General features: G+C 45.0%; 1 protein-coding gene across 1 annotated transcript in view; it reads right to left on the bottom strand.

The window, feature by feature from the left end:
• Positions 1-23,006, bottom strand: part of LOC128655575 (protein unc-93 homolog A-like) — a 48,997-nt gene extending 25,991 nt beyond the window's left edge. The window contains exons 1-2 of the mRNA XM_053709167.1: positions 22,920-23,006; positions 5,667-5,848 (exon numbers count right to left, since the gene is read on the bottom strand). Of these exons, the coding sequence (XP_053565142.1) occupies positions 5,667-5,848; positions 22,920-23,006 (269 nt within the window). The remainder of the gene's footprint in view (positions 1-5,666; positions 5,849-22,919) is intronic.
• Between the last annotated feature and the right edge of the window lie 2,117 nt (positions 23,007-25,123).

The raw sequence follows: 25,123 nt of genomic DNA, 5'->3' as shown, positions 1-25,123 counted from the left end.
TGAAAATTCTAGGCATCTTTCTGGGTATCTAATAAAGCAATATACATATATTGGAAATGCTGACTAAGTATTTTGCATATTTAACACATTCTAATCCCTCACTTGAAAAATAAAATTTAAATTCAGTTACAATACAAAATAAAGTAAAATTGGAAAGCTACTTATTTTTTTAACTTATTTATAATTGGCATGTAAATAATGTATAGATTTGAATATAACAGTTATAATTTTTTTTTCAAGACAGTAATTTTTTTAATTTTTATATTTTAAATTTAGCAGGGATAAATGTATGTGGAAATGTATTAATCCAGCCCATTAAATATATGTTTATCCTTGCAACGGATAGCCTTGTAAACGTTCTTCAAATTGCATGTTTATCTGTATACATGTGGGTTCAAAAATGCATGTTGCTAAAAATTGTGATATGAATATTTTTATAGATGTCTAACTTTTTTTTTCTGAACCTTAATACAAATTATTAAACAAACAAAAAAAAAAAGCATAAGAATTTTAAATTGGGGGGGGGGGGGAGATGTGTTTATCCAGAATTTTTTTGTTACACTGTTGATATTTTTTATTTTTGTAGAATTCATTTGTATCTCAAAACTATTTCCTGGAACTGAAAATTTAAGATCAAATTATATAGGGTCTGTTTATAAATTTTGTATTATTTTTCATAAATGTAATAGTGATTAACAATGTAAAGCCATAGAATACATGGTCTGTAAAAAAGACAATTATACATTTTAATCATTTTATTGTTTGTTTATTGGGGGGGGGGGTTCTAAATACCAGAGGGAGTTGAAGTTAAAATAAGTTTTATATTTTACAAGCTCAAAATTGTGTATCTTTCCAGTGAATCAAATGTGTAAAGGAAAACTATCTTGGCTAAACCTAGTAGCATATACCAATGAAGACAGACCATTTTAGTAGGACCAGGCAGAAAACCCAAAATAAGACTCCCCTTCTCAATGGTATGGACCCTATTCTGTCCTTTAGGCAGATGAAGAAAAACTGTATCCTACCCATACCAGTAAATATGTATATATATTTTGGTGCATGTGTGTGTCTTTAGCCATTAAACATGGATACATACAAAAAATAAAAAAGGAATCTTTACTGGCTATGGTTAACGTGATCGCTTGGAAATTGAATATGGTGACAGTAGTCCTTTGAATATGCATATAATCATATCTTAACTGAACTGTTCCTAACCCCTTTTCTCAGATTTAAAATAGGAAATACCCTTTTTAAATGTGTTATGCCCTTTGGGCCTTCTCGTGTGTAAGAACTTCTAAGAATGTCCTTGTGACTCTTATTGCAGAGCTCTGGAAGAGAAGACATTGTCTGGGTAGGTAACAGTCACTAATCATGAAATTATTAATGGTTTAACAAGTGGTGTGCTTGACCATAGGTTCCAAGACCCTAAACTGCAGCAAAATATTATTTGGTTTGAATTGTGTTTGAACTTTGAACATTTTATTTGTTCTTTATAATATTTCAGGATTATCATGCAGAATATAGAATTAGAGGTTATTTATAGAATTGTACTGTAGTTTTCTATATTCGTTCCAAGGAGGCATTTCAACTCCACTTCTGTTACAAGAATTCAAACTTATTTGGCATTGGGCAGAAATAAATATGTTGAATATTACATCTGCTGGGAACAATTAAATATCACAGATTATTTTAGCAGACAGCAGATTTTAGCACGAGAATGGATAATCAACAAATTAAGTGGCAAGAAACTTCAGGGCACAGCTACATTAGAATGGTTACAGCTCATCATGCTATCGTTTCTCATCCTGTGCCTGCATCTCTCTTCAAAACCATTCTCTTATTTTAACCCCATAATAGTGCTGACTGGTCAAGCTTCACATCTTTATTCTGGATGCCACCATCTTGGAGCCTAGGGGGTCAATTTATCAAAGTGAGAGTGGACATGATACAATGTAGCGTATCATGTCCGCCGCACATCGATAAATGCCGACAGCATATGCTGTCAGCATTTATCATTACACAAGCAGTTCACAAGAATGCCGCCCCCTGCAGTTTCGCAGCCAATCGGCCGCTATCAGGGGGTGTCAATCAGCCCAATCATATAGGATCGGGCGGATTGATGTCCGCGGCCTCAGAGAAGGTGGACCAGTTATGGAGCAGCGGTCTTTAGACTGTTTCGGTATTTTTTCCCTCTGTCACAAAAGTGCATATTCACAGAGCCTGATGTTGCCATCTTTCTGACTACTGTATTGTGCACTTCGGGTTAGCATGCAGGTAACCGAGCAGGAGCTCTGGTTGTATTGATTCGTATTATTCATATGAACTTTTTATATATGCTTATTTTAAATTGTGCCTAAACTGCAAATATCCTCCCCCATTCTGTATTGTGTATAGTAACACAAAAGGCACAATACAGCTACGAAAAAGCACTGATCTGTAAATATCCACCATTTCTGTCACAAGGTGCAAAAATAAGTGAGCTCCAAGATGGCAGCATCTGGTATGAAAATGTAGAGCTTCACCAACCGCTGCCTGAAAAGCATTAAAACATCATAACAGTTGTAAAGGGAGCTGCAGAAGGAAAACATTTATCATTGTGAATAGTTACCATTCCGTTTAATGTCCCTGTAACGAGTGCTGGTAATACTTCCAATACCCTCACATGCTGAAGTTTGTGAACTCAAAGGCACATTTTTCTTGGTATCTTTATTTGAAAACACAGGAATGCAAGCTTTGGAGCTGACCCATTCTTGGTTCAGCACCCTGGATAGCACTTGCTGATTGGTGGCTACATTTAGCCACCAATCAACAAGCAGTACTCGGGTGCTGAACCTGAAATGGGCCGGCTCCTAAGCTTTCATTCCTGATTTTTAAATAAAGATACAAAGAGAATGAAAATAAGTTGATAAGAGGAGTAAATTAGAAAGTTTCTTAAAATGACATGCTCTATCTGAATCATGACAGAACAATTTGGGTTTAGTATCCCTTTTAGCTGGTGCCGTATATATAAAGTACTTAATGGGAAGTTTTTAATTTATAATTCAGATAGAGCATGCAATTTTAAACAAGTTTTCAATTTACTTATGTTACCAAATTTTATTCATTCTCTTGGTATCCTTTATTGAATGAGCAGCAATGTACTACAGGGATCTAGCATCTAGCTAAAGACATTAGTAAGCCAATGAAATGAAGCATATAAGTCCCACCGCCAATCAGCAGCTAACTCCCAGCCCCTAAACCTACAACAAAGGATACCAAGAGAACAAATCAAAGTAGATGATAGAAGTAAATTAGAAAGTTGTTTAACCCCTTAACGACCAACGACGTATGGGGTACGTCCTGCAAAAAAATGCAGTTAATGACCAAGGACGTACCCCGTACGTCGTTGGTCTTTGAAAGCAGTGGAAGCGATCCTGATCACTTCCAACTGCTTTCATGTTATAGCAGTGATGCCTCGATATTGAGGCATCCTGCTATAACATTTTTTAGCCCACCGATGAAGAGAGAGCCACCCTGTGGCCCTCTCTGCATCGGCCATCAATGGCCATGTTCGTTGGTGGGTGGGAGCTGATCCAGGGAGGCGGGTGGGCGGCCATCGGTGGGGAAGGGGGCGAGATCAAGTGCGCGCGAGTGGGTGCGCGCGCGTGCATGGGAGCGGGTGCGCGCGCGGGCGGGTGGGAACCCTACACCATGGAACAAATGTTAAGTGTTACACGGTGGGAGAGAGGGTGGGAACATTAGAAATTAACTTGTTATTTAACGATCTGGGAGGGTGGGAGGTTGGGGGTTGAGGGGGGGGCAGCTACACTACAGAAAATATAATTTTTAAAATAATAAAATATAATAAAAAAGATATTTGATTTTAAACTGGGTACTGGCAGACAGCTGCCAGTACCCAATATGGCGCATAATAAGGCAGAGAGGGGGTTTAGAGAGCCGTTTGGGGGGGATCAGGGAGGTTGGGGGCTAAGGGGGGATCCTACAGAGCAGAATTATCATTTTTTTTTTTTAAATCCCAAAAAAACTCTTATTTTAGTACTGGCAGACTTACTGCCAGTACTTAAGATGGCGGGGACAATTGTGGGGTGGGGGAGGGAAGAGAGCTGTTTGGGAGGGATCAGGGGGTGTGATGTGTCATGTGGGAGGTTGATACCTACACTAAAGCTAAAATTAACCTTGCAAGCTCCCTACAAGCTCCCTAATTAACCCCTTCAATGCTGGGCATTATACACGTGTGGTGCGCAACGGCATTTAGCTGCCTTCTAATTACCAAAAAGCAAAGCCAAAGCCATATATGTCTGCTATTTCTGAACAAAGGGGATCCCAGAGAAGCTTTTACAACCATTTATGCCATAATTGCACAAGCTGTTTGTAAATAATTTCAGTGAGAAACCTAAAATTGTGAAAAATTTAACGCTTTATTTTTATTTGTTAGCATTTGGCGGTGAAATGGTGGCATGAAATATACCAAAATGGGCCTAGATCAATACTTTGGGTTGTCTACTACATTATACTAAAGCTAAAATTAACCCTAAAAGCTCCCTACAAGCTTCCTAATTAACCCCTTCAATGCTGGGCATAATACATGTGTGGTGCGCAGTGGCATTTTGCGGCCTTCTAAATACCAAAAAGCAATGCCAAAGCCATATATGTCTGGAATTTCTGAACAAAGGGGATCCCAGAGAAGCATTTACAACCATTTGTGCCATAATTGCACAAGTTGTTTGTAAATAATTTCAGTGAGAAACCTAAAGTTTGTGAAACAATTTGTGAAAAAGTGAACAATTTTTTTTATTTGATCGCATTTGGTAGTGAAATGGTGGCATGAAATATACCAAAATTGGCCTAGATCAATACTTTGGGATGTCTTCTAAAAAAAAATATATGCATGTCAAGGGATATTCAGGGATTCCTGAAAGATATCTGTGTCCCAATGTAACTAGCGCTAATTTTGAAAAAAAGTGGTTTGGAAATAGCAAAGTGCTACTTGTATTTATGGCCCTATAACTTGCAAAAAAAGCAAAGCACATGTAAATATTGGTTATTTCTAAACTCAGGACAAAATTTAGAAACTATTTAGCATGGGTGTTTTTTGGTGGTTGTAGATATGTAACAGATTTTGGGGGTCAAAGTTAGAAAAAGTGTGTTTTTTTCCATTTTTTCCTCATATTTTATAATTTTTTTTATAGTAAATTATAAGATATGATGAAAATAATGGTATCTTTAGAAAGTCCATTTAGTGGCGAGAAAAACGGTATATAATATGTGTGGGTGCAGTAAATGAGTAAGAGGAAAATTACAGCTAAACAAACTGCAGAAATGTAAAAATAGCCTTGGTCCCAAACGGACAGAAAATGGAAAAGTGCTGTGGTCCTTAAGGGGTTAAAATTGCCTGCCCTATCTTAATCATGAAAGAAAAAAATGGGTTTCATGCCCTTTCAATCATTTTATCTGTGATAACTTCAGAAAACTACAAGAATTAAAATACCGGCATTGGTTAAATTTTTAATCATCCTCTAGTAAAACCACATAGTGATATTAGTGAATAATTCTTATTGCAGAATTACACCCCCTGCCCTTTATGTATAGACACTTGTGTTATTTATGGAAACCTTTACTTTTAAAAACCATTGTATTTTCTGTAGTAAAGAAATATAACACTTTACCAGCTAGGATAGAAATTTCCAAGGGAATATGTGATGTAACAGCACATAGAAGCAACAATGGTCCACTTGCATCCAATTGTCTTTATCATAATTGGTGGAACAAACATTGAAGAGATAATAAGTGCTCCATAGATTACACTCAGGGAAGCTACTCCTAAACCATCGTCTGCATTGAGGCTACTCTGTGAAAATGAAAGGAATATATCATAATAAAACATATTATAAATAATATACATATAAAGAACAAGAAATTGAAAGAAAAACTATTAAGTATGCTACCTGTTTTGTATCTGATATACAGTATATAAAAAAAATAGAGTTAATGAATATATATTTTTAAGAACAAACTAAGTATAGTTTATATAAAAAACAATACCCTCCCATTCCCATCTAATATAATTTGCATGAGAAAACTTCATGTGGAAGCTCAGCTTTATTTTTTTACTTCAGATTCTAAGCCATTTCAGCCCATAAGAAAAGTTAGGGAAAAAAAACTTTTGAATGAATGAATCAATGACATAAAATAAAACATTTATAAGAATTAAAAAAATGGAATGGAAGGGTTTTCAAATGCCTTTAGCAAATAATGTCACACACCTTTATAGAAGCAAAAAAATACAAGACTAATAGAAAGTAAAAAAAAATAAAAATGAAAAAAGACAATTAATTCAATATTTATGGGTGGCTACCTAACCTGTTTTTTTCACTTAATAATTAACATTTGTAAACATCCAAATATTTAATTGCAATCATAATCATTCTGACGGACATATTTAGTAGTCTAGTGATTAAACAATAGACTAAAATTGATTTTTAAGTATATGAAGCAGAATTTGAAAAGCTCTAAAATCTTGTGCAAGTATGTTTCAAATGTGTTTTCTGATTAACCGAATAACTAATGTTGAATTATTAAGGTCTAAACCCCCTATTCCGTCCTCCAAACTGTAATAGCTTATCTAAATAAATAAGACAACACACACCATTGTTGGGAGAAAAAGGACCGGTCACGGTCCACGTTTATTAAATAAACGCTTTAACTAGTGCCTAAGCGTTACTCTAATTACGCTTAGGCACTTAATCAACCTATCATCAAAACTTGGCAACAAGTTCGTAATAAATCATCGTTGGCGGCATCTCTCCCTATCCTAGCCCCTACTAGCAGATGGTCAAGGCCCCTTCCGATACCTGCAGCGTGCCACCCGGCTGATACGCCCAATTGCACTCAGAGAGAGTTGTGATGTTGAGAGATCTTCGGCCCACATTCGCGAGGGAGGGGACCCCCAGACCGGCGCCTGGCGGACATAACCCCTCCCTTATTTCTGGACCGTCACTCTTCTCTCTTTGTGCCCGCTCCCCAGGGCATTGACCACCCGCCTGCTGAGGCATATCCAACCAACCCGGTAAGGCGACCCCTGTCAACAGAATCGTTCAACCCAACTGCCAGGGGTTGATGGGTATATTAAAGACTCGGTCTTACTGCAGGCTAGCTCAATTAAACCTACCCCTGCCGAGTCAGCTTACCCTACTCAGCCGCTTATTTGCCGCCATTCACTTCTTCCATGGGACGGGTGGGCAGGAAAACCTTCTCCTTGAAGTCTGGAAACCGAAAGAGGCTGAAATCACTGCTGCAGGACCCTATAAAGGTAAGAACAGACACCGCCTCTCCACATGCAACATTGTAACAAACATGGCTTTAGCATTTCTCCAGACTTCAAGTTGGTAATCCCTTAATGTTATTACTGGCCCACTAGAGAGCCCTCCACTATCATAAGGTCTAAACCCCCTATTCCGTCCTCCAAACTGTAATAGCTTATCTAAATAAATAAGACAACACACACCATTGTTGGGAGAAAAAGGACCGGTCACGGTCCACGTTTATTAAATAAACGCTTTAACTAGTGCCTAAGCGTTACTCTAATTACCCTTAGGCACTTAATCAACCTATCATCAAAACTTGGCAACAAGTTCGTAATAAATCATTGTTGGCGGCATCTCTCCCTATCCTAGCCCCTACTAGCAGATGGTCAAGGCCCCTTCCGATACCTGCAGTATGCCACCCGGCTGACACGCCCAATGGCACTCAGAGAGAGTTGTGATGTTGAGAGATCTTCGGCCCACATTCGCGAGGGAGGGGACCCCCAGACCGGCGCCTGGCGGGCATAACCCCTCCCTTATTTCTGGACCGTCACTCTTCTCTCTTTGTGCCCGCTCCCCAGGGCATTGACCACCCGCCACAAGAGCCAGGCAAACTCTTGCCGCCAAAACAAAAAACCAACAGGCACCTATTCATTAACCACAACCATAAACAGTAACGATATTAACTAAACAGTAACGATAATAACAGCAATAACATAACCACATTTCTGAACTTTATGAAATAACCCTCAATAGGGCTCCCCTGATGTCCTTTAGAAAAATGTCCAGCCCAACGTCCGTCAGGTGGACCCCATCAGGCCTAAATAGGTCCTTTTTGTCGGCCGTGATAGTTTTGTGCCTAACCACGAAACCCCCCAAGCCCGTGACTGTCCTTCCCATCTCCCTATTGACCTTTTTGCGCACGTTATACGCGGCCTTCTGGGTGACAATGTGTCTCCAATGCAGTCTTGCAACCACATTCGACCACCCCACAGTCACCTCCTTCAACCAAGTGTGCACCCAATGCACATCCGCTGACATTCATTTCCCCCGAGGTGCAGCACCAAAATATTAGGCCGCCCGCAAGAGCGCCGGCAAATTAGCCCACAACAATCCCCTGCGCCCTAACCACCGGAAGCTTGCCTTGGACGTTGGGAATCCAAGTTGCTGTCCCTCCGGCGACCGCAGCGCCCTGATGTGAGCCCAGTGGACGTATGAATGCCCAACAATCCACACGCGAACTGGCGGGGCTTTCTCATTTACAACACCTGGTAAAACAGAGTACACCATCATGAATTACCCGTCAAATTTGACCACAAATCAACCCCAGCCACCATCAACTCCCAGCCCCTAAACTGCTACTTAATTCTGCCCCTTTGTCGGTCTAATGTATGTTTTATATTGCGTAGACTTTCATCTACCGAGACGTTTAATCTCAGCTGCTGGGAGGCACTTCTGTGATGCGCTAGTCGCTGCGCCTATTCTAAATGAATTCGGGGCAATCCTTTTTGGGTCCAACCCAGCTTTCTCAGCCACCTTGGCGAGCACCCTACGGAATTGGAACGCAGACAATGCTGACCCGTCCTCATGTACGAAGAACAGCTCACCTCCCGCCGGTCGGGCAGACAGGTACTGTTCAACGCAACTGACCGGACAACTGTCGACACAACCTTGCTTAGTAAGCGGCAACCACGTCCCTCTACCTTCTTGGTCAGTTTTGGACCTTGGCACGAATAATAGAAGACCCCCGTCCGTCACCCGTACGTGCTCAAACCGTACTCCTCCTGAGCCTTTGACCTTAGCAGATGCCACGAGCTCACCCACTCTGAGTGCTCCCGCAAATGCCACTGCGAAGGCAGCCCTAAACAGCAGCCTTTCGTATTCAGACTTACAAACCAAAGCCACGCTCAAGGCTAACAGCCTCAGCCTGTCCTGTGTTATGGGCTCCCTCCGGTCCTTCGGCCGGGGTGCCACCCTTCCCCACCCTTTCAACACCTTCCTAACCAGGAAGGCTCCAGAGTGGTCCGCGTGACCCAAAGCTTTATTAAAAAATGCAACAGCTGACAGTCTTCCTGCCACACCAGCTCTACTGACCCCGTCACACCTCAGCTGCGCCAACCAGTCTAAAATATGCACCCTAGTGGCCTTTTGTACCTGCACGCCCCTTCGTAGACAGAAAGCTTCCCAGCTGTTCCAGTGGCTCCTGTATGCCGACCACGTCCTGGGCGCCAAAGATGCCTTAATTAACGGTAAGATGGTTGCCCAATCTTCAACAACTGCCAAAGAAAAATTGGGCATGTTAGACCCTCAACCACCGCCATGGGAGCTGCTTCCCTAAACTGCCCCCATTTAAATCGAGAGAGTGCATCAGCGATAACGTTATGCACTCCCGGGACGTGTTTGGCGGTGAAGTGTATGTTACGCTGCAAGCAGCGCAGCACCAAGTGCCTCAAGTAGCACACGACTGCTGGTGATGACGCCGACAACCTGTTAATGGCGTACACCACACTCATGTTCTCTGTCCAGAACACCACCGACCGATTGGCTAACCTATCTCCCCAAATTTCAATAGCTACAACGATGGGGAATAGCTCTAACAAAGTCAGATTTTTAATGTAACCTGACGTCACCCACTCCCGTGGCCACGGAGCCGCGCTCCACTCCCCATCCAAATATGCCCCATAACCAAAGCCGCCCGCTGCATCCGTGAACAGGTTCAGCAAACGGTTAGGTACCAGTGGGCGTCTCCATAAGCACACCCCGTTAAAGCTCTGAAGGAAATGATCCCAAACCGCCAGATCTTGCCTCACCTCAGATGTGACGCATACCCATTTGGTGTGGCTAGTCGGGCTCCTCAATAGGCCCTCCAACCGACGGTTAAAAACTCGTCCCATAGGTATAACCCGCCCGGCGAAATTCAGCAAACCCAGTAAGGACTGGACATCCCTGACGTTGACCTTGTCCCTACTACTGGCTGCCCGTACCGCCGCCAACATACGCGTCACCTTTTCCAATGGTAACCTGCATATCCGCAGCACCGTGTCGATTTCAATTCCCAAGAATGTGAGACACGTGCACGGGCCCTGCGTTTTATCGTCCGCAAGCGGGACGCCAAAACGCCTCATCATATCCTGCATAATGCCCATGAGCTGTTCGCACTCTGTTGAACCTGCTCTCCCTACCAATAAGAAATCGTCAAGGTAGTGGGCCAACACTCCCCCCCCGTAGCCTTGTATACCACCCAATGGAGGAAAGAGCTGAAGCATTCAAACCACGAGCAGGACAGGGAGCACCCCATCGGCGGTCCACATAATATGCCCCCTCAAACTTCATGCCCATCAGTCTGAAAGCCGAGGGATGCAAGGGCACCAAGCAAAATGCTGACTCTATGTCCAGCTTTGCTAACATTGCGCCCGGGCCGCATACCTTAACCACGTCCAGCGCCTTATCAAATGATTGATAATGTACCGAACTCATCTCGGGGTCAATGGCGTCATTGACCGAACTCCCTTTAGGGAAGGACAGGTGATGTATCAACCTGAACTTTCCTTCCTCCTTTTTTGGTACGACCCCCAATGGCGAGATCACCAGATCTCCCAATGGGCAATCCGCGAATGGGCCAGAGACCCTGCCCAATGCTACTTCCTTAGCCAAATTTTTTCCTCACAACATGTGGGAACTCGTAGGCTGTTTTCAGGTTCCTGTGCACCGCAGAACCCCTAACCGTCCCTGTAATTGGAATATGAAAACCCCCCTCCAACCCTGACCTAAGCAATTCTGCCGCTTCCCGGTCAGGGTAGTTATCCAGCCATATCTGCATGGCCGATAACTTAAGCGGGGTTGGTGCCCTTAACCGCAAATCCTGGCTTAGGGGCTGGTTTGATCTGTCCCTGCTCTCTCCTTTTTCCACACTCAAGTCCTGGGTGTGGTCCCGCGCAGAATTTACAGATGTGCCGAAAGGAGCAATTACTCCCCCTGTCACACTGCTTGTCTTGGAACTTCCAACATTCCCTACCTCGTCTGCCGGGCCGTACCCCCTGATGTTGCTGCGTCTGTCGTGCCACCACCGGGGAGGGGGAACCTCCCTCCAAAGCCAGTTTAGACCACAGGTGCATGTCCTGGGTGCCAAAATGCAGCAAGGGGTTACCAACCATCTTCCTCCTGAAGGCCATGTCATACTCCCGCCATGCGCCTTCCTTAAATCTTGTGTGTATATCCTCCACTGTTTTCTGGTATTTAAACAGGTTGTGTCCCTGTAAGGGCCACCTGTCTACATAGCACGCGGCTAAGACACGGAAGCATTTAAGCCATTAAATGTCTCCGCCCCCTACGCACCCTCTTAGGGCCAGACCCATCGGCCGCCCTCTCTTTTGCCCTATAAGCGTCCAGGGAGAGGTCAAATACATTAATGTATTTACCCTCCTGAATCTTCTTTACGACCTTCTGTTTCAGATGTCCGTAAAGTGAGTGTACCAAACAGGGGTAAGTGTCCCCTTGTGCTGCCACCTTAGGGGGCACAGGGCCCACGGGGGGCATAGTGCCCCCTGGTCCCTGTGCCCCTTGAGCCTCCATTGCCTGGCCTTTGGCCTCAGCCCTGTCCTTAGCCTGCGCTAATGCCATCTTTTTTTATCCATCGGAACATTCTGCGCTGCCCCTTCCCCACTAGGCCTAGCTCCTCCCCGCTGTCAGACCCAGACCCACTTGTGGAAGACCCTGTGTCAGTGTGCATAATGTCAGGTGCATGGCACTCACCGTCTCCTGGCGTCTCAGCTCCTGTTGGCCCTTGCAGCGTTGCCCTGGGCCCTGCCACCACCAAGGCGCTGTTTGATCCCGACTCCATTCGTGCTGCCGACTGTTCCGGCACCTGCGGGGACAAAATAACTTGGGGAGTACTCCGTTCTACAGGAGGTGCATCAACAGAAGCACCCCTCCTTTCCCCCCCTTGACTCTCACCCCCGTGCATGCCCAAAGCTCTAGCCACAGCACTCCTAACAGTCTGTTCCTGCACCGCCCCCTCCTGGGCGTGAGCACTAAACCCAGGCAGGGGCCTAGCGCCGTGAACCGCCCGCAGCGCTGCTTCTACTGCCCTCCTAATGGTGTCCTCACTCACCCCTCCTTGCATTTGCACCATATCATACTGCCTGTCACGCTCCATGCCAACCTCTCTCATACGCTCGCCAGCCGCAACCTGGCTTGCCTGCTGATAACCATGCATTATCCCCGCATGGGCCCACCCCCCATGCTGGCCATACCCGTCTTGGGAACCATGTGGCAGATCTAACCTATAAGTTTGTCTACCCTCTCTCTCACTAGGCCCCGTGTGCCCACTCATCACACCTTCATTCCTCCTTGCCACCATTTGTACCTCATCTGCAAATATTCCCATATGTTCTCTATATGTGCTCCGCTCACTCGCCGCAGCAAACACCTGAGGCCTTCTTCCCACACTTTCATTCAATTGTGCCTGCGCCTGTGCGCTGGTGCTAGGCCTCTCATCTGCTCTCATCATCACCTCAGAGCCCATCCACAACTGACCGCGATTCACCCCTGCTTGCGCATGCGCACCAGCCCCGGGCCTGTCAGTCAGCCTCTCATCTGCGCCACACAACTGCCGCGCCCTGCTCGGACCCGTCACCTCTACTGCGTGAGGTAAGTGCCCCCTCTCACACACCGCGGGCTCCATTGCTTCCCCTCCCGCGACCGGTAGTCTCCCCAAGTTACCTGTGGAGCTCCGGTCGCATGAGGGTGTCTCCTCCGGCTCCTTCCTGCTCCCAAGATGATGGCCGCTACTCTCCTCCTCCTCCCCAGATGAAATATCGGAGGAGGAGTTCTCGCGTGAGCCGCCATCAGAGGGAGCCGTGATCGCTGCGCACTCTGCACTAACTGTGTTAGGCCGCACGCTCCCTACCTCACCACCGGCTGCCACAAAGGCCCCCGAGCCCTGCGCATGGCCTGATAAGGATTGCGCTAGGGCCAGGACTGCCACCATGGCCTCCGGTGACAAGTCCGCCAACTGCGCCCCAATGCCTTCCCCTGACCTCTGGGCCTGCGCTCCCATGATGGGTGATCCCTCTAGGGCCCCCTCACCCTCGGACTGACAACTAGGGCCTCCCTCCCCCAACCCCACCCCATTCTTCCCCTTCCCCTTATTGAAACGCCTGGCTGGTGGGGACTTTTGGGGTGTGGGGGGTACCAGATCCTCAGTCTCAGGTTCTTGTCTTTGCTTTGCAGGTCCCTTCTTCCTGGCAGATAGCTCCACCACCTCCCTGTAACGCTTGGGAGGCACAGATTTCCTCCTAGATCTCTCCATGCTCCACTCTTTTGCAGCAAACTTCAGAAAACCTTCTCCTTGAAGTCTGGAAACCGAAAGAGGCTGAAATCACTGCTGCAGGACCCTATAAAGGTAAGAACAGACACCGCCTCTCCACATGCAACATTGTAACAAACATGGCTTTAGCATTTCTCCAGACTTCAAGTTGGTAATCCCTTAATGTTGTTACTGGCCCACTAGAGAGCCCTCCACTATCATTGCATGCAAAGTCTAAGGCATATTACTGCTCCGTAAAGATTTTATATTTTTTTTCTGCGGTTGAAGATTTCAACCAGCTTGAATCAGAAAATCCCATGAAAAGGTGCGCAATGCACTTTGCACATATCCCTTTCATTAAGGGACACACTTGACCCCACATTTCCAATTCATCCATTCCAGCACAATAATGAAACCAGACACCAAGTTTTGGGGAAGAAAAGGCCGCAGCTTATTTATTAACAAAACATCAACGATTAAACTTTTATTTCACAACATTTTACAACCTTTTTGTTTCTCTTTAAAATACCCACAGTGCTTGCTTATTGTCCACCATTACCTTCCTCTCAGTTATCAACCAAAGTACTAGCCACCATCCATCAGGCGTAAGCCTCAATAGACCATAGCAAGCACCCCGCCACAACTCGCCCTCAGCGAGTACCGCCACCTAAAGCCAAGGCCTTTTCTATCCCATTCTTCAATGTAAAATTAAAAAGGTGCAACCCAACCTCATTTAAATGCACCCCATCTTTTAGGTAGAAACACCTACCAGACTCACCCTTGAATTCAACATGTCTAAGTCCAATGCCCCCCAACTTCCTCACATACGCACTGACCATTCTGTTGACCTTATGTCTAGACGCCTCCAGGCTCCTAAGGTCCCAGGCTTAAACGCCACACTATCCTACTCTCAATTTCCGACCACACTATTATCACCCCCGGGAACAATTCACACAATCTGTCCAAACCCATTTTCATCTCTTCTTCTAAGTCTTTTTGAGGCATGAATCCCAGATCATTCCCCCCCCCCCCCCCCGCGTGAATCACTAGCACCTGAGGTGGACCAAACCTTCTGGCGTACTCTACCACCGTTCCCACTACCTGACCCCATTTCATACCCCGTATCCCAAACCACCTCAGGTACACCCTGTCTTTTGCAAACCCCATTTGTACTTCATTTTCTTTTACCGCCGCTGCCTTTTGTGCCCAAAAAACATAGGAATGCCCTACGATCCAACACCTCGCTGGACCTGTCGGATGAAAAGAAATCACAACCCATCAGGCCCTGTTGACAACACCAGTCCCGGTCTCACCTACCCCGAAACCTTTCAGACCTCCACCTCCCGATCTTTCTAATGACCTCCCTGTCGAGCCCCAAATTTGCTGCCTCTGTAGCCGCCCCAATCCGAAACGAATGAGACCCAAAGTCAGCCCCCCTCAGTCCCATGGCACCCAAACATTTTCGTAACACCGACGTAAATTGGAACCTAGATAAGGAAGAACCAGCGGCATGCACCAATAAAGGCCCCGATGCCTGGTGCGTCGCACCAAGAAATTCTCTCACCGCTCCCACCGGGCAGCAGCAACCCCCAATCTCCCGCAATTTCACCAACATTCCCTTCCCTTCCTGGTCCGTTTTGGACCTCCGTACCCACAATTCTACGACCCCATCCTTTATCGTCACGTCCTGTCTCCCCAGACCACTCCGATCCTCCCGGTTCTTCCCCATTAATTCTGAAACCCTGAATGCCCCAAAGAACGCCAAAACGAAAGCTGTTTTGAACAATATAACTTAATATCGCAAAGTGCAAATATCCCTCAATCTATCCACTAAACCCTCCAGAATGGCAAAAGTCACCGGCCTCCTGCCATCAGGCCTGGTACCGCCCCTGCACAGACCCCTGACCGCCATGCGAACCACGAATATCTTAGTTAAATCTTCCCCTCCTAACATCTGAAATAAAAAGGCCAATGCTGCCATCCTCTTACGACATTCCGAAGGCGACAGCCTCTCCCTCTCCCAGCACCTAATCCACAGCAACAACACCCTCAGATCCTCATCACCTGCTCCTTGCACCTGCTCCTGTTCCACAAATCCCCACCACAGCTGCCACACTCGGGCATAGGCCCTCCATGTGCTAGGGGCTAGCGCCCCTTTCACCATACTCAACGCTCCTGGCAACCAAGCTGCCACAGATCCCCCGGACATTCGACTCCTTCCGTGTCCGTCTCCAGGGCCACCTCTCGGAACCTGTCCCACTGGAATCGGGACAAAGAATCAGCAATCACGTTAAAACGCCCTGGGACATGTACAGCTCTGAACGAAATATTGCACCGCAAACACTCCAGCACAAAAACCCTCAGCAGCCGTATCACCGCTGGCGAATTCGCCGTGAGGCGGTTAATGGCCCACACCACGCCTAAATTGCCAGAGTGAAAACAAACCCTCTTGTTACTCAACTGCTCCGGCCATATTCTCAAGGCCACCACCAACAGAAACAACTCCAAAAAAGTAAAGTTCCTGGTCAATCTCCATGCCACCCACTCGTGCGGCCAGGCTGCCGCACACCAATGCCCATTCAGGAATGCCCGGAAGCCACGGGCCCCCGACGCATCCGTATATAAGCAGAGCTGGTCGTCCGACCACCCCCTCTCCTGAATCAACAACCTGCCGTTAAAATCTTCCAAGAAGATTTTCCAAACCCTCAGATACTCCTTCACGTCTTTTGACAAGCGAATGTGAAATCTGGGGTCGGTGACTCCCCGCACCGTCAGAGACAATCTACGGCAAAATACCCGCCCAATGGGTATGATTCGGCCAGCGAACTTCAAAATCCCCAATAGCGATTGCAAATCCCGTAACACTATTTTCTTTTTCTTCAAAGCCACATCAATCACTAACTGCAGGTCCCGGACTTTTTCCTCCGGGAGTCTGCACTCCATCCTGACTGAATCCACCTCTATGCCTAAGAAGCTTAACAGCGTGGACGGACCCTTTGACTTTTCCGCCGCCACCAGGATACTGAAATCCTGCGCTACCTCTCCAAACACTTTGACCAACATCTCACATACCGTCGTACACACCGGGCCCACAAATAGGAAATCATCTAAGTAGTGTACTACTGAAAACATCCCTGCCTTCCTCTTCACCACCCATTCCACAAATGAGCTGAACATTTCAAAATAAGAACAGGATATCGAACAGCCCATCGGGAGGCAGAGGTCCACAAAGTAAAGATCCTCAAACTTACAACCCAAGAGGTGGTGACACCTCGGATGAACCGGCAAGAGGCGAAAAGCGGATTCAACATCCGCCTTTGCCATCAACGCTCCCTTTCCCGCTGCTCTCACTACCACCATCGCCTTATCAAAGGACGTATTTTTGACCGAAACCAGCTCTGGGTTGATGGCATCGTTCACCGACCCCCCTTTCGGGTAAGACAGGTGGTGGATCATCCGGAATTGCCCCGGAACCTTCTTAGGTACCACCCCCAATGGGGACACCCTCAGGTTTGGTAACGGCGGGCTCCGGAATGGGCCCGCCATCCTCCCCAACCTCACTTCCTTCCCCAATTTGTCCCTCAAAATCTCTGGGTGCTCCCTCCCCGATTTTAAATTCCCCACAAACAGCGACCCCTCCTGCTCCCTGTACAGGATCATAAACCCTGTACTGAAACCAGTTAAAATCAGCTCCGCGTCCCCAGTGTGCCCCCGCTCACGGGCGTACGCTTCTAACCACGGCACCATTCTTTCTACCCTCACCGGTGTCCGTGCCCGCTGCACCCACCTCCCCTGGACGGGTCCCCAGTCTACCCTTTTTGAAACACTTTGCTCCGGAATGAATCCCCCCGCACACGGAACACTCGTGCTTATACTTGCACGAGGCCCCGAATCTACACTGCCCTTCGTTGAACTGGAAACACAGGCCTTTACGTATGGCCGCTCCCGACCCACTACCTGCAGCGCCACTCCCACTTGTCTGTCCGTAGCCTCGAAAGGAATAATTCCCCCGTAAGGGGGTCGTCATTTCCAACCAAATCCCCATGTCCCTGTCATCCCACTTCATCTCCGGACAAACCGCCATCCAATGCCTAAAACCCTCATCGTATCTCCAGCAAGCCATCTCCCCGTAAGTCCTGTATGCACTCGATATTTCATCGAAATAACAGAACAAGGGGGCTCCCTGCTCTGGTGATTTTTCGCACACTACACTGGCCAGGATACAGAAGGCCCTGGACCAGTTCCCGAACATTTTAGGTAGCCTCCTCCACCGCTTCTTTCTCTCCTCCTCCTCTTTTTTACCCTTCTTTTTCTCGTCCTCCTTCACCTCCAATACATGCTCTAAGGGCAATAAGGAAAATATCTCTACGAACTCCCTTTTCCCTATCTTTTCCCTCAACTCACTTGTCAGGTGGATCCCTAAAGGCCCGACCGAGCATAAGCAGGGCCTCCTGAGGGCCCCTTCTGGCACCCTAATCACCTCACCTGCGCTCGCCACCGGTGTCACTCCTACCCGATCCCTGACAACCGCCTGCGTAACCGCTCCTGGTGTCCCCACCGCCGGCGCTACCCAAGCTGCCGCCACTGCGCTCCCAGAACCGCTTGGCTTCTCCAGAGCCAACAGCAACCCCTTTAAACCTGCCACAATTACTTCTCTCTCACTATTACCCGAAACACTCACCACTGGCGCCCCCCCCCAGCCAGCACCTCACCTGTTGGCTGCTGCACCGTCACTGACTCGCCCACGCGTACTGCCGCAGGCTCTCTCCTGTGCTCCCTGTCACTGTCCCGACCTCTGCTGGTATCCAGCCTTCTGCGCACGTTGTCCCGCCTTGCAGGGGAACACCCCCTGCCATGCCTGCTCCGTTCCAGGTCTCTCTACACCCGGCCCCACGTGGGAGAGCTACCACGGCCTCCCACACGCGGCCGTCTCAATGGGGACCTCAACCTCCAGTGTCCGCTGGACACCCCTGCCCTGACCTCGGACGAGGTACCTCTCCCCCTCCTGCTCTCCGATCCTGCTGGCTGTGAGGGAGACACATGTTTAAGCTGCCCCCTATCCCCATCTCTGCCACCCCTTGCCCCTCTCTCCTGGCTCCCCTGCTCCACCCCCCTGTCCCTCCATGGAAGAGACAACAATTGTATGAGCTGCGCCAGGGCAGAGAGCTCCCCTACCTGGCCAGCCATGCTTGGTCCTGCTGACGTCCCTTCCAAAGGGTCCTCCTCTTCCTCGTCGAAGTTACCACTGGCCTCCAGTACCAGTGGCGGCTCCGTAAACCGGGTCCTGCAGAGCTGCAACCTCCCTTCTCCTGGCTTCCGGGGTCTCTACACCCCTCCTGTCCACTGCCTCTAGCCCTGAAATGTAACCAACAATAAAAACACGATTAGCATCCCACTTTCCCAATCATCATATCCCCCGGGTAGCTACCTACCACTCCTCACGACTCCCCTCACCCCTTATCCACCCAAGGAGCCAATCACCCTTACCCACCTGCACTACCCCCTGTGTGTGGATAATCCCCTTCCCCCCCGCCCATCCCCTAGTCCCATACCCCCCTCAGTGCCTCACCACTGTATATAACAGGCCCCTTCCCCCTCCTCTCCAAATATCCCTCCCATCTTTTCTATTCCTTTTTTTTTTTGTGCAACCTTCACCATAGCCTCACGCCTACACCTGACCCGCGCTATGCCTCCTGACACAAAAAAAAACCCCTTAAGGGCCTTCCTCTTCCCCCATGTGCCCAGCAGATTCCTAGCACAGCCTACTGCTACCTGCGCACTACTTCTGCTCCTAGGCCCCTCCCCCCCGCCCTGGCTCACACATCTAAAGGCCTCGTTCCGGCTTTCCCCCTCTCAGCCGTAGTTGCAGCCTCCGCCCTAGCAGCTCTAATATCGACCTTATCCGTGGCCTCCCTCCTAACTGCTCTAAGCTTGGCCTTATCCACTGCCTCCCTTCTGATGATCCTAGCCTCTGCCTTATTCACGGCCTCCCCCCGTCACGGCCTTACATGTGGCCTCCCCCAACTGTCCTACCGCCATACCGTGGCCTCCCTATCTGTGCCTCACTGAGCCTTATCCCCGGCTCCCCACTGCTCCTCAACCCACTGGCCCCCTTTGTCCTCCAATGTGCCGTTCACCAGGTTTCCCTCATCCCAGCGGGCCTTCATTTTTGGCCTCGTCCCTTCCTACCCCGGCCGTAACTGGCACCTCACCACCATAGGGTTAAACTCCCGCTTGACTGTGCCCCCATCAGCCCCGCTCATCAGCAGCCCATGCATTCGATAGCTCAGCGGCTACTTACCGTCTCCGCCGCCGCTCCTCCTGGTTCTCACGTTAACGGCCGCACCTCACCCGCAGCACCGGAACGACGTCCTCTTCTACCCTCCGACCGCACAGCCACTGCTACAGGACCGCCAGTACTGCTCTAAGCAATCACTACATAGTATGTAGCTAACTCAGGCATATCATTGTATGAAACATGAAACCCATGTTTTATGTGTGTGTGTGATTCAGATAGATGATATAATTTTAATTAACTTTTCAATTTACTTCTATTATAAAATGTGCTTCATTCTTTTAGTATCCTTTGTTAAGGGGGAAGCAATGCACTACTGGAAACCAGCTGAACACATTGGGTGAGCCCATTAAAAAAGACATAAATGTGCAGCCACCAATCAGCAGCTAGTTCACGGTATTGCACTGCCGTTCCTGAACCTACTTTGGTATGCTATTCAAGAAAGGATATCAAGAGAACAAAACAAATTTAGAGAATAGAAGTAATTTGGAAATGCTTAAAATTGCATAGTTGATCTAAATCTTGAAAGTTTAATTTTGACTTTGTCCTGCCTCTCTAGGGAAAATAAAACAAGCAGTTTTCTAAATATTTTAAATCAAAAGTGAGAAAAAAGGAAGGATACATACTGCATTACTGTTATATTTTCCTTAATCATTTTATCAGGATTTTTATTTTGGGTTCCATGTTCAGACATTTGTCTTTTCTGATTGCCTGAAGCATTATTGCCCTTCTGCCCTGTGATTCTGGGACTAGAACGATTATGGAGAAGTCTGGAAAGTGACTGGTGAAGTTGGGTCTGCGAGCTGGGTTGGGTGACCATGTTGGTCAGGCTGAGGTGTGCATAGGGCTTGGATTGGGGAATAATAGGGCAGGGTGTATCCTGTACCTAAATAAGGAGGATGTACAGGAGGGGAAGTGGGAAAAATCTCCCATACTGTGAAAATGCAACAAAATGTGTGAAAGTTTGGAGCTCTGTAAAAATGGTGAATACTATTTGGAGCTGGGAAATCAAATTAAATGAATATAAACAGTCATTTTCATTGTTTTAATAGCACTTGCAATATGTATTATTCATCATGTTAAAAGTATTGTACCTTTTATTATTTCTTTTTTTTGTTTAAACTTCATTTGTGCAAGGTCCACAAGGGGGTGGGGTCTTTACAGAAAGTCTTATCTAGCTTGATGCCATAATTCTTCTAGAGTAACTTAAAATGGTTTACTATTGAGATAATGCTTGAGAGACATTGTCTGTTTTGCCCTTGCTCAAACGAGGCAGACCGCAATTTTAAAGGTCAGTCTACTTGATTTTTTTTATTGTTTAAAAAGATAGTCATTCCCCAGCTTTGCACAGCCAACATTGTTATATTAATATACTTTATAACCTTAAAACCTGTTTCTAAGCCTCTGCATGCCACCTCTTATCTCAGTGCATTTTATCAGCCTTTCACAGTTAAACACTGCTAGTTCATGTGTACCATATAGATAACATTGTGTCTAATCCTGTGGAATTATTTATGAAGCAGCACTAATTGGATGAAAAGTAAGTCTGTAAATAGCCCTGAGATGTAATCACAGAGGTAAAACGTATATTAATATAACCGTGTTGGTTACGCAAAACTGGGGAATGGGTAATAATGGGATTATCTATATTTTTAAACAATAAAAACTTTTGGGTAGACTGTCCCTTTATGTTCAAAACATGACTGCTCTTTCATCCCCTGTGTGCAGTTGTTTGCTTTTTTTTTTTTAAACACAATCTGTTTCTTTTATGTTTACTATGATTTAAAGGGACACTGAACTCAAATGTTTTTCTATAGTGATTCAGATAGAGCATGCAATCTTAAGCAACTTTCTAATTTACTCCTATTATCAATTTTTCTTCATTCTCTTTATTTGAAAAAGAACGCATCTAAGCTTTTTTATTAGTTCAGTACTCTGGACAGCACTTTTTTATTGGTGGATGAATTTATCCACCAATCAGCAAGAACAACCCAGGTTGTTCACCAACAATGGGCCGGCATCTAAACTTACATTATTGCATTTCAAATAAAGATACCAAGAGAATGAAGAAAATTTGATAATGGGAGTAAATTAGAAAGTTGCTTAAAATGTCATGCTCTATCTGAATCACGAAAGAAAAAATTTGGGTTCAGTGTCCCTTTAACATATTTGTTTTTACTAAAGGAGCACTGTTATATCCCTTTAAATTTGCCATAAAAATTTAATTATGCATAGTATAAGAACCTGCAATTCACTTATATTATTTATTTTACCCCTTTTCTTGAAATTTAACTCTGAAAATAGTGCTTTTTTAATTCCCATGAGAGATTTTGAAGTGCTTATTCCAAATTACAGAGGCCCAACTCAGTGATTGGTGAATCAGTATAATAGCTCATGTATATCTCTCCCTAATTGGATAAAGGAGATAATATAAAAATACTTTTCAGTATGTAACTGGACTGCAAAATTAGCACAAATATTTGACAACAAAATAACAGATTTTAATTTTAGATTATTTACATACCTCCCAACATTTGTGGCTGGGTGTCAGGGACTCGTAAGGTTAATGGGGTTTATCACCATTTTGTGGGTGGAGCTTTTTTGGGAGAGGTGGGATCATGAAAGGATAGTGAGCGGGATATTGTTTGTGCCTGGGTGGTCAGTGGGTGTGTTTGGGCAGTTTGTGGTCATGTCTGGGTGCTCAGTAGGCGGGGCTAAAGAAAATTCTGCAAAAAGGGACATATTACAGAGCTCAGAATCTGGGACTGTCCTTATCAAAAAGTGACAGTTGGTGGGTCTGAATTTACTGTATATGCAAATCTTTTTTAATATATATATATTTTTAATCAGTTCATACATGTTGACCCTTTACAACAATTACATGCTTCAGAGTACTTTAAATTGTTTTTAAAATGCTACTGATATCAGTTATATATTTGTAGCATATAACATATGTCAACTAGATTGATATTTACAGATAAGACAGTCTATATAGCTATATTAATAAAGTACTCACCTGTATATTCTGAAGCCCTCCAAAGGCTGTGAACAAAAGCAAAAATCCAAAAGAAACAACAAGAATGTTTTTCAGATACTTATCCATTTTTGTTAACTTCATATATCCAGTACAATTATTCAAGTTTCTTTCTTCTTCAAATAAAATACCTGTGCAGTGCAACATTGTAATTTTAGTCATTTATGCAATACTCTGGACTTTAGTAAACACTCAAGGCCTAATCAAAACTTTGCCGAAATGGAAAGAAATAAAAAAATCTTTGGGATTTCTTTTAGACCTTGTATTGTAATGTAGGAGTCTCTGTTTCACATAAAGAACACTACATAGCAACATAAACATGTCTCAAGATTAAATGTGTTTCTAATTTTTTTTTAAGGGTTTTGCAGTACCAACGAAACTTCTTAGAATATCTCGCCTGAGCAGCAAGGTTTTAAATATCAGGCCCTGAAAGAGAAGTACTATCTCAGACAGTGATAATGAAGCCGTTGTGTTATTTATATACGATAAAATAATTATACCTGTTCTCCCTACAAGCCCATTTTAATGGATTGTGGTTTGAAAAAGATATAAAGGGACAGTCTAGTCAAAATTAAACTTTCATGATTCAGACAGGGTATGCAATTTTAAACAACTTTCCAATTTACTTTTATCATCAAATTTGCTATGTTCTCTTGGTATTATTTGTTGAAAGCTAAACCTATCTAGGCTCATATGCTAATCTCTAAGCCCTTGAAGGCCACCTCTTATTTGAGTGCATTTTGACTGTTTTTTACAGCTAGACAGCGCTAGTTATGTGTGCTATATAGATAACATTGTGCACACTCCCGTGGAGTTATTTATGAGTCAGCACTGATTGGCTAAAATGCAAGTCAGTCAAAAGAACTGAAATAAGGGGGCAGTCAGTAGAGGCTTAGATAAAAAGGTAATCACAGAGGTAAAACGTTTTTAACAATTCTGGAGTAGATTGTCCCTTTAAATAAAAAATGTTAATGCTATTTCATACACAAAAATAAAACTAAAGTATTGGTTTACCCATATAATTTATACTCTATAACTGGTATAACAAGGTATTGGAAACACATTAAAGTGATTGTAAAATTTAATGAATAAGTGCCCGGTAACTAAAAATAATCTTAAAAACAGGGACACTTTTACTCATTAAACTTTACGACGCTTTTTTTTAAAAAAAATTTTTTGAGCTGATAATTTGGCATACAAACACAAAATTGCAGCAGTATACAGTAGAAATCTAAATTTGCTTATAACAGGGTACAATGCATAGATTCTAGGTTGATAGACATTACATATGATCTCAGTTGCACGAAGCAAAGCGTAAAACATATTCACCTGCTGCAAGAATAAAAGACAGGTAAAACAACCGTTCAAGAAAATGTCAATAAAAGTTTTTAACCTTCTTATTTATCTAAGAGGCCACTCTTGAACCTCATAACAAAAAATATTGAACAGCTATAGCGGAAGGTTACCCCAAAGGTAAGAGGCCACTTATGGGCCTCATTATGAAAACCTCAGATTTTAGTTTTATTGCACTATAGGATTGTTATAAAACATGCTTAAATAAATAAATTTTACCGTATAGTAATTTAACGGGGTGGTATAGCGTTGGAAAGCTGTACGTACTCTGCCTTGCGTGTGGCCAGAATATACCATTTAAATGCTGGGTAGAATATGAAACTACATAAAACTTGGAGATTACAACTATGTATGTATATATTGTAAGGGTTGGGAGATAGTAAGCAAATACTTTTTAACATAGAACAGTTTAATGGGGTGATATAGCGTTAGAGAAAATATTATAGATAGGACTCTGCTTTACAAGTCGACCAAATATACTATTTAAATGCTGGGTAGAATATGAGACTACACTAACTTGGAGGTTGCAACTATGTATGTGGATTGGGAAATAGAAGGGAGCTTAATATAAACCAAAGAAAACTGCTCCAAATGATAAGTCTCTAGGACCTAACCAAATATGAGTGCCATATGTTTAATAATAAGGGAAGATCCCACGAAAACATATTAAAGAGAAAGAATTCTGCCTCCTATTAAGGAATGGATATATTACACTATCATACTAGCCCTAACCTTTGCAAAAGACTAGTAAAAATTAAAAGACTGAGAAAATGGGTATCCTGCGGCCCCGGCCGCTGGCAGCAAGACACCACCTTAAAATATTATACTAAACA

Source organism: Bombina bombina, chromosome 4 (genome assembly GCF_027579735.1).
Source record: "Bombina bombina isolate aBomBom1 chromosome 4, aBomBom1.pri, whole genome shotgun sequence".
Taxonomy (NCBI): Eukaryota; Metazoa; Chordata; class Amphibia; order Anura; family Bombinatoridae; genus Bombina; species Bombina bombina.
Note: the sequence above shows the minus strand (reverse complement) of the source record. Positions and strands in the feature narration are given on the sequence as shown.